The sequence below is a fragment of the Mustela erminea genome, chromosome 6 (assembly GCF_009829155.1).
Source record: "Mustela erminea isolate mMusErm1 chromosome 6, mMusErm1.Pri, whole genome shotgun sequence".
NCBI lineage: Eukaryota > Metazoa > Chordata > Mammalia > Carnivora > Mustelidae > Mustela > Mustela erminea.
This window is the reverse complement of record NC_045619.1, coordinates 101,412,765-101,422,927: the sequence shown is the minus strand read 5'-3', so window position 1 is coordinate 101,422,927 and position 10,163 is coordinate 101,412,765. Positions and strand designations below refer to the sequence as shown.

At 46.3% G+C, this 10,163-nt stretch overlaps 1 protein-coding gene across 2 annotated transcripts; it reads left to right on the top strand.

Annotated features, from left to right (window-relative positions):
• C1S (complement C1s) lies at positions 1 to 9,885 on the top strand. Of its 2 annotated transcripts, none has more exons than XM_032348920.1 (12): positions 1 to 185; positions 1,061 to 1,217; positions 1,499 to 1,706; positions 1,840 to 2,017; positions 3,091 to 3,216; positions 3,659 to 3,858; positions 4,065 to 4,218; positions 4,713 to 4,828; positions 5,221 to 5,299; positions 6,006 to 6,134; positions 7,037 to 7,111; positions 8,646 to 9,885. In XM_032348920.1, exons 2-12 carry the CDS (start codon positions 1,195 to 1,197, stop codon positions 9,443 to 9,445), a joined length of 2,088 nt encoding a protein of 695 aa, XP_032204811.1. In that variant the 5' UTR covers positions 1 to 185; positions 1,061 to 1,194; the 3' UTR covers positions 9,446 to 9,885. The 2 variants fall into 2 exon arrangements, with proteins under 2 accessions (XP_032204811.1, XP_032204812.1); XM_032348921.1 differs by having other exon boundaries at positions 3 to 185; positions 1,119 to 1,217.
• The last annotated feature ends 278 nt before the right edge of the window (positions 9,886 to 10,163 follow it).

Sequence of the window (10,163 nt, the reverse complement as noted above, 5' to 3'; positions counted from 1 at the left end):
TTTCAGACATGCACACTGGGATAGAGAATCATAGAACAGAACCGGGACTAAGAGGCCGGCGGTGGTTCCTGCAGAGGGAGCGTCCAGGCCCGGTGCTGCTCTCCCTGGGAGCTGGCAGGATTGCCCAGCATGCCCACTGGCACGAGAGAAGGGACCTACCCACTTGTTCCCGCCCGTTTCTGAAGGTAAAAACCTTAAAAATTGAAGAGCAGAACTTTGATAGAAGGAAAAAGAAAGGCAGAGAACTTCACATGGGAAGGATTTGGGCAAAGATGGAGGGCTGGAAGGAACAAAATGAAAGGGGGCAGAATATAGGCAACCCCTTTCTCTTAGGTTGCCCCTCCCTTCTGTCACTGTTACCCCACTACCTACCATCGTTTTCAGGCTTAGAAACATTTTTGGCAAGACTCTTTGAGGAACTGTGGAAAGATAACTCATCTTTTTTAGTAAAGGAAAATACCCCAAGCCCTGGAAAATTAATGTAGGAAATTGAGGGGATACCTTTCCTTTCCTTTTGTGTTTCTTGTCATTCAGCTGCCCTTTGTCTCATTTCCCACCCAACCCTGTCTCAGACCACTTCTCCCAGGGTCACTGCTTTCCCCTAGTAAAAGCAGCTCATCCCTCCATCTATAGTCATTGGGAGCACCCACAGAAATGCACCATCATAAATGTAGTAAAGAGAGCTGGTGCGAAGTGATGAAGGGGATCTTTGCCAAAAGAGGAGGGACAAATGTGCTAGATGGATAGTCATGATGGGGAAAGACTCCTGAAAACCTGAGGGGAAATGGCGATACTATTTTGTGAGGGCAGGAGAGAGACTGGTAGAGAGGGGACGGGGTCACTGGTGGGGGTGAGGGAGGACGAGGAGAAAATTGGGAGAATGCGCTCATTTTGGGGGGAGAAAAACTGGGAGAAGATCCAGAGAAGCAATGGGAGAAGGAAAAGATTGAGTTTTAGTCTAGAAAATGAATTGAGGTAGAATCAGGGAGGGTGTGAGAGGACAGGCATCATGTGGTGATCGGTGTGTGGCTTTGTTTAACTTGTGTGTTACTGTTATAAGGTGACACTGAACCCCAGGTGACCCCCACCAAGTGCCTGTGTTTGTTTGACAAATACAGCTCGCCCTACCGCCCCTGTGCTCCAAAGTCCATTGGCGCAGAGAGCCAGGACCTAGAGGCGTGCTGTTCACCAGGGATGAACAAATTTCCAGAGATGTGGTAAGTGATCACGAGTCTACAGAGATGTCTATGGTCTCTATTCCCTTTATCTTCTCAAGCAAACAGCTGATATCTGAAGCCCAGATTTTGGTTTGACCTAGGCCGTTTTGCTTTACCCCAGCCTAAGATTCTCCCATGTGCTGCTGCCATCCTCCCTCTACCTAGTTCCCTCCCTCCCCCCACCCCCCTTATACCCATGACAAATGCTAGGGCACCGCACTAGTCTGCCAGTAGTACCTGGGTCACCCCTCTCTCCACATGTATTTTTTTTTTTTTTCCAGGTCCTTTTTCGTATTTTCCCTTTTGGCATCAGTTTATGCTGAGCCTACTATGTATGGGGAGATCCTGTCCCCTAACTATCCTCAGGCGTACCCTAATGAGATAGAGAAATCTTGGGATATAGAAGTTCCCGAAGGGTATGGGATCCATCTCTACTTCACCCATCTGGACATAGAGCTGTCAGAGAACTGCGCATATGACTCAGTGCAGGTATATTATGATAAGCACATAAAGGACAGGGCTGGGGTGGTGGCGGTGAAATGTTCCATTCTCTCTGTCCCCTTCTCCCACCTTCTTGCTGAAATATTACCCTTTCTTAGCTTCCCTTTGACTCTTCTCTTAGATAATGTCAGGAGACTTTGAAGAAGGGAAACTCTGTGGGCAGAGGACGAGCAAGAATCCCAGCTCCCCAATTGTGGAAGAGTTCCAAGTCCCCTACAACAAACTCCAGGTGGTCTTTAAGTCAGACTTCTCCAATGAAGAGCGTTTCACTGGGTTTGCTGCCTACTATGTTGCTGTAGGTAAGGCTCAGCCTTCTCTATGTGCCTTAGTGATCCAGCCAAAAGATTAGAAGCAGAATGAACACTGAGTGATTCCGTGAATAAAGATTCTGTTCATGACTGTAATTCTTATGAAGTGTTGAATGGACTTGGGTCTTTCTATAAATTGCCTTTGTGAAATTCCAACACAAGATTATATCTCAGTGGTGATGATGATAATGGTAAAAATAGGTAATAAATAGTAATTTATGGAGAACCACTATACATTGGGCACTATATTAGGAATTTTACCTATATTCATTTAATCTTCACCTCAGTCCTTCAAAGTAAGTGTAATGATCTCCACTTAAAGAAAAGGAAAGTGAGGACCAGGGAGGTTAAGTAACTTGCCAAGAATCACATGGGGAATGCACCATATTCAAACCCACCCAATGGCAAACAAACCTTCAAATTTGGTGTGCTTCTACCCCTAACTCCAGGTTAAAGTGAAGTTAGAGGGGCGCCTGGGTGGCTCAGTGGGTTAAGCCTCTGCCTTCAGCTCGGGTCATGATCTCAGGGTCCTGGGATTGAGTCCCACATCGGGCTCTCTGCTCGGAAGGGAACCTGCTTCCTCCCCCCCCCCTCTCTCTCTGCCTACTTGTGATCTCTCTCTGTCAAATGAATAAACAAAATCTTAAAAAAAAAATAAAGTAAAGTTAATCATCTCATAAGGCCTAACGACTGTTTAGATTTGGCAGAAATGCCCAAATCCTCCAGAGTGGTGAATGTACTGATTGCTCTTCCCCTCAGAAGGCATCTCATCACGTTCAGCCTTTGGAATGTTGTCTCTGGAGCTGGAATGCTCCATTTGTGAGAAAGGCTAAGGGCCTCTCCCATTGAGAGTTCCCTTATAGCCATGTGATAGTGGGGCACAGCTCCACAATCATATTTCAGAAGTGTAACGTAGCATATAATACCATCCTGAGATGTGATTCATCCATTCATGTTAGCGACAGGCCTTTCCTACTTCTTCTTACCCTTGTAGTTTTGGGTTGAAACTCATTCTTACTTCTAGGTCTTAGTTCCTGACCTCAATCTTTCTCTACTTTTTCTAGATATAAATGAGTGCACAGACTTCGCAGATGCCCCTTGTAGCCACTTCTGCAACAACTTCATTGGTGGTTACTTCTGCTCCTGCCCCCCAGAATACTTCCTCCATGATGATATGAAGAATTGCGGAGGTAACCTTGGCATCAAGTGGAGTGCATGTCTCTGGGATCTGGAATGGCTTGAGGCTTCAGTTACAGCTTTGCTGATCCTTCCAATTTTGACTAGCCTCAGCTTTGCTTTGGCACCTATCTTTAGTTACCCATAAGCTGGGGAGGAGCCACAAGAGTGGAGGAAGACAAGCCCACAGGGCCAAGTTAAATGATTGGAGAGGAGAGATGGATGACTGTGGAGAGTCTGCCTGGGACTGTTCATAAGCCTGAGGGGCTCTATCACGAGCAATGTGATGGAAGCCCCATAGGCATTGGGTATCTCTATTGATTTGTCTTGGGTGTAATTGTGGCATGTGGGCTCCAGTCTGGGATGGTCAGTTCATGAGAAGAGTCATAGAATGGGGCAGGATCTCCTTTGCTTGACTCTGTATTTGAGTTGTCTTTTTTTCTTTTTCTCTCTTAGTCAATTGCAGTGGGGATGTGTTCACTACACTCATTGGGGAGATTGCAAGTCCCAATTATCCCAATCCATACCCAGAGAACTCAAGGTGTGAATATCAGATCCTGTTGGAGGAGGGATACCAAGTTGTGGTGACTATGCGGAGGGAAGATTTTGATGTGGAACCAGCTGATTCGGAGGGCCACTGCCCTGACAGTTTACTTGTGCGTGATGAGTGATTAGTTTTCCTCCCATCTCACGCAGAGATTTCTCCTCAAAGACAAATTCTCTTTCTTTCTGTCCCCTCTTTTCTTCCCCTCCTTCTTATTTGATGCTTCTTTTATTACCTCCTTTACTTTTATCCCCTCCATCATACCTCTTTCTTTTAGTCCCTTCTCTCTCCTGATTTCATCATTTTGTTTCTTCTTAGTTTGTTGCAAGAGACAAGCAATTTGGTCCCTACTGTGGTAATGGATTCCCTGAGCCACTAAATATTGAAACCAAGAGTAACACTCTTAATGTCATCTTCCAAACTGACGAAACAGGGCAAAAAAAGGGCTGGAAACTGCGCTACCGTGGAGATCGTGAGTAACCTAGAATTTGCTCTCTGGTGCTATCAAAGTCCTCGGATGATGTAAAAATCCAAACAGGTAGTTTGTTATATGGCTAGGTATCCTGAGAGATTTAATTTCTTCTGCGAGATCTAAACATGTCGGTAGTTGTAAAAATGCCCCAAACTCTAGGAATCCTTCAACTGGCTTGCAGGTGCGGACAACTTGGGGTGGCTAGTTGATGAATTGGTGGCTAGATGGAGGAATCACATCTCAGGATGGTAACATCTCAGCAAAGCTGTAACTGAAGCCTCAACTAGCCTCCCACTAACATGGCTGGGAGGATGGAAGTGGCTCAGTGACTCTTCCTGGAGGATGTCATGCCATATTATTTTAGACATCTCTTTTAGGATGTTAGGCACCAGGATTAAAGACTATTGGATGATTTCAGAAAGTATGAGGATGATATAAATAGAATTGAGATTCTCCAACTCTTTGGTAATTTTTTTCCCCCTGTCCTTTCCAAGCAATCCCTTGTCCCAAAAAAGTTACTGCCAATTCTGTCTGGGAGCCTGAGAAACCCAAATATGTGTTCAAAGATGTGGTAAAGATAACCTGTCTGGAAGGATTTGAAGTTGTACAGGTAAAGTACCATTAGGGTCTTCTCCCTAATCCCTACATCAGGATGAACATACTGGAATTGTCTAATGGTTTACTGAATGTCTTTGTTTGAGCAATTTAACACCTTTTCTGTAAACAGAATCCCTCAGGATCTTTAGTCCTTCCTTGTGAGTCATGGCCAGATTGACACTCTCCTTCTGTCTTAGTCTTCCTAGGGAAGGGGCTCTGATATGTGGGGCAGAGTTGTCTTTTAGCCTCAACTCCTGGGTGCTTTGGGTAATTCTGCTAAGATGTCCCCAAGCTTCTTGTGGTCAGGACTCCTCATTGATCCAAGGCCAGAGATCAATTTCATTTCTGATTTTGATTTCTCATGTCTCTCCTTATAAATTAATGGTGATGTGTATTATTCTCCAGGGAAGTGTTGGCTCGACATCTTTCTATTCTACTTGTCAAAGTAATGGAAAGTGGAGTAATTCCAAACTGAAATGTCAACGTATGTATTTTTTTTTTTTTAAATGGGACTCTTTTTCTGCCCCCTTTGGCGGGAATTAAAAGATCAGTTCATTAAGATTCAAATTCATGTTTTCCTCTTAGGCTTCTGAGAGAGTGGGTTGGATTTTTTTTTTTTTTTTGAAGATTTTATTTATTTATTTGACACAGAGAGAGAGATCACAAGCAGGGGAACCAGGAGAAGGAGAAGCAGACCCCCCCATTGAGCGGGAAGCCCAGTGCAGGGCTAGATCCCAGGACACTGGGATCATGAACTGAACCGAAGGCAGACGCTTAACCGATTGAGCCACCCAGGCATCCCATGGACTTTTTTTTCTTTTTTTTTTTTAAAAGGGAAGCCATCCATGAAGTGCCAGCCCAGATCTTGTCCCAGACTGGCTAGACTAGAGGTTTCTTTCAAAGGAAGAGGCTGGGGGATTGATAGAGTTAGTAGCGCCACAGAAGTCCATTCCTGGCCTCTTCAGAGGCCTCCACCAACCGCCGAAAAGCAGGTTCCTCCTTGTCGCTTTCAAGGGCCTATCTGAACTGGCAGGACTCAGTGGTCTGGGGAGATTCCTCGCAGGTGGGCTCGCAGATGTGGGGCGTGGGAAGGAGTGAGGGATGAAGCTGGGAGGATGGAGCTGGCTCAGTGACTCTTCCGAGAAAGAAGTGGCTGTCCTGACCATCACTTGCCTGCCTTCTTCTTCTAGCCGTGGACTGTGGCTCTCCTGAACCCATTCGGAATGGTAAAGTCGAAGATCCAGAACATACTTTATTTGGCTCTGTCATTCATTACACTTGTGAGGAGCCATATTACTACCTAGAAGATGAAGAAAGTGGTAGGTTTCTTTGATTAGAGAAGAGGGGAGAAAGAATAAGAGTGCTGGAGAGGAAACAGAACAATCTTTCTGGGTTGGAAGAGAGTTTGGAGGGAAATGGAGGCGATGGGATGGACTTTGTTTATCCTCTTGGCTTAGTCTAAATATACAGTTTGCCTATGGGGATGGATATAGGATCTTCCGTAGGGAATCCACAGAGGTCACTGAGCTCAGCTTCCCAACTGTGGTGGGAATTCCTCCTCCAATAGCCATTTTCATGTGGTTACCCATCTTTTCACCAATTATTTAATGTAGAACTTACAGGAAAAATGCTTCCAGTGTTAAGTTACCATACTGTGGGACTGGCCTTCTTGAGGGAGAGGCCTTGGTAGGATTAGGTGAAGGCCCGGATGAGACAAGATATGTACCACCTCATTGCTTGTAATTTATTATTATTTTTTAAAGATTTACTTATTTATTTTAGACAGAGAGAAAGAGCATGAGTGGGAGGGGCAGAGGGAGAGAAGCTGAGCAAGAGTCAAGCTGAGCATAGAGCCTGTCGTGGGGCTTGATCTCACGACCCTGAGATCATAACCTGAGCTGAAAACCAAAGAATCAGACGCTTAACCAATTGCACCACCCAGGTGCCTCCCTTTTGATTTAATTCATTTTCCCACTTGAAGTATTTTTCTAATTTTTCACTGATTTTCCCTCTTCTGATTTGGGGACTGTTCCTTCCCCTCCCTTGGCAGGATGAAGGCCAGAGGGATGGGGCAGAGGGTGTTCTTAAGGTTCTCTTCTAGCTGATTTGATTGGGTCCCCTCCTCACATCCCAGAGGAGCTGGGGCTCTGCATGGAAGGGGGAATGGAAAAGAGGAGATGTGGTGGTGACTGTGTGTCCTGTGTCTCTTGCGCTTTTCCAGGAGAGTATCACTGCGCTGGCAACGGGAGCTGGGTCAACAAATTGCTGGGCGCTGAGCTGCCGAAATGTGTTCCAGGTAATCAGGGCCCTGTCTCAGGGAGGGAGTGTGGGTACAGGGGCCAGTGTGTGGGGTCACTCTCTGAAAGTCGCTGCAGTCTTCTTGGGAAGGCACTTAACAACCTGGACCTAACAGAGTCTATCTAGCTCAGTGAGGTGGAGGCATCACTGGATAGTGGGCCTGCCAGGAGCTGGGGAATTCCTCTATCGCAATGAGTCAGGCCGACTGACGGGAAATAGGAAATTAGCCAGTGAAGGTATGAGATTCGGCGCCGGTTAGGTTTGGTAATCCCTAAGAACAGGACCTAAAAATTGAGAGTGAGGAATCCACATGCAGAAATGAGACCAGCTGACTCGCCCAGTTATTTATTATTTTTTAAAAATATTTCATTTATTTATTTGACAGAGAGGGAGAGAGATCATAAGTAGGCAGAGAGGCAGGCAGAGAGGGGGAGGGGGTGGGGAAGCAAGCTCCCCGAGAGCCTGATGCAGGGCTTTATCCCAGGACCCCGGGATCATGACCTGAGCTGAAGGCAGAGGCTTAACCCACTGAGCCACCCAGGCGCCCGACTTGCCCAGTTATTATGTGCGTGTCTATCTGGCACCCAGATGTGGAGCAATGAAAGAAACAAGGAGTTGCAGACAGATCAGAATTGGATAGAAGGCTTTCAGGCAAAGCTGGAATAGTAATAATGATTCTGGTAGTAACCACAGTGTTCTTGAGACCCAGGGGCTGAGCTAGTTAGTTGCATTTATTATCTCATTCCAGTCCTTGCAACAACCCTTTGAGAAATGAGTAGCCCCATTTCACAGAGGAGTGAACTGAGTACAAGGTCACAGGGTGAGCAGGAGGCAGAAATGGGCTTTGAACCCAGGTCTGTCTGGGTCCAAAGGCTTTTATGCTGACTTCAGAGTCTATCCAGGCTGACTACAGAGAGATTTTAGGTAAACTGACTTCCTCTGGAATAAAATTCAGTTTTAGTGGTATTTGGTGATGGCAAGGTGATCAAACCTGGAATCAGTGGGGCCATGAGATGAAAGAGGAGAGAAGAGAACCCTCTCTTTGTCCTCCTTCCTTTGGATCACTGGGAGGCACTCAGCTGCAGTTAGGACTTCAGCAAAGAAGGCGATAAACTCTGCATCTGGGCATCAGAAGACGGTGGCATGCTTGCCTCCTCCACCATCTGTGCAAGCAAAGAGTTTCCCAGCACTGTTTCCAGCTGGGCCCCTGTCCCCATGGGCTGAAGCTAGGATGAAGTGTGCCTCTAGAGGGGCCGTTCATAGCGTTGAGGCCCTAGCTCATCTGGACTCAGGAAGTCATATGCTGCTTCAGTTAAACACGTCTCTCCCACAGGCCTGCCTGTGGCTTTGGAAAAGTGAGTTGTTTGGTGATTACATTCGGGATGAATCCAATACTGAGATAGCTGACTGAATACAAGGTTGGCTGTATGGCCCTGGAGAATTCAGAAGCCTGGCAGGTTTTTGAGTTGAGGTTGTTGAGGCCAACAATTTATTTCTTGTTCTCTCTCCGCCTTGTTCTTCTTCCTTCCTAGTCTGTGGTGTTCCCAGTAAGCCCTTCAAAGGAACACAGAGGATATTTGGAGGAATCATCGCAGAGATTCAAAACTTCCCCTGGCAAGTCTTCTTTGAGAACCCATGGGCTGGGGGGGCTCTTATCGATGAGTACTGGGTGCTGACAGCTGCCCATGTCGTGGAGGGGAACCGTGACCCGGTCATGTACGTTGGGTCCACCTCAGTGGTCACCTCAGAACTGAGAAAAGCCCAGATGCTCACAGCTGAACGTGTGATCATTCATCCGGATTGGGTATTCCTGGATGCCCCCGAAACGCGGAAGAACTTCGACAATGACATTGCTCTTGTGAAGCTTAGAGAGCCAGTGAAAATGGGACCCACTGTCTCCCCCATCTGCCTGCCAGGCACCTCTTCAGAATACAACCCCTCAGTGGGAGACCTGGGACTGATCTCAGGGTGGGGCCGAACAAAGGGAAGAGATCATGTGATCCTGCTCCGAGGGGCAATGTTACCCATCGCTCCCTTAGAAAAGTGCCGTGAGGTGAAAGGTAAAAATGTCAAAGTGGATATAAATTCCTATGTGTTCACGAATAACATGATCTGTGCTGGAGGGGAGAAGGGTGTTGATAGTTGTGAAGGGGACAGTGGCGGAGCCTTTGCTGTACGGGTTCCCAATGAAGAGACCCTCAAATTCTACGTAGCTGGTCTGGTGTCCTGGGGCCCCCAGTGTGGAACGTATGGAATCTATACCCGAGTGCAGAACTACCTTGACTGGATAACGAAGACAATACAGGAAAATAGTACCCCCAGAATGGACTAATGCATAGATGTGCTACCTGGCCCTCCAAGGGCTATGACCAATCTGTTGGTGTCCGTTCTTTTTAATATTCCCATTATTTCACCGTGAATGAATGAAGACTTGGGAGTATGATTTAAATAGACCTTGATTATTGGGGTACCTACCTGGAAGTAGTGTTTGGTCATTACACTGTGTTGGTCATTTGGTGTGGTTGAATCTGTGGGGTCTTCTCTCCTGAGTACCAACTACGGATAACAACATGAGAAGGGTGCTCCTATCTTACACTGTACCATAAGGACTCTCCTTTCCTGATGGTTATCTGGTGTTACAGTTCTGACTCTGAAATTTATGGTTGGGCATACCCTTGATTTTTTGTTTCCCCTTTATCTGTTTGAAGTTCCATTTACTTTATCATACTCAGTGTCTACTATCTCCTTCTAATAAATCATGGCTATAACCCAGTTCTGGCTGACTTGTCTTATTCCACATCAAGACCTGAGCCACAGAGAAGGGTGATGAAAGGCTGTTGTGTCGTGGCAGTTCAGGCATCTAGCCGCTCGTACTGCATTGTCATGAAAACAGGGAGTTCAGATTTCCTCCCCTCTTCCAGCTGAGATTTATTGTGGATCAGCATGGACACCACCAACACAAGTGCCATAGTTTGCTTTTGAAGTTCATGAAAAAAACCTGAGTCTCATTCAGAAGTCCACATACAGAATGGGCTGTTTAAGATCTTTAA

Coding starts and splice junctions, on each gene's coding strand:
- C1S (XM_032348920.1), top strand. CDS start 1,195: ATGAACAAATTTCCAGAGATGTG. Junction 1,218..1,498: donor AACAAATTTCCAGAGATGTG/GTAAGTGATCAC, acceptor TTTTTTTTCCAG/GTCCTTTTTCGTATTTTCCC. Junction 4,829..5,220: donor AAGGATTTGAAGTTGTACAG/GTAAAGTACCAT, acceptor ATTATTCTCCAG/GGAAGTGTTGGCTCGACATC.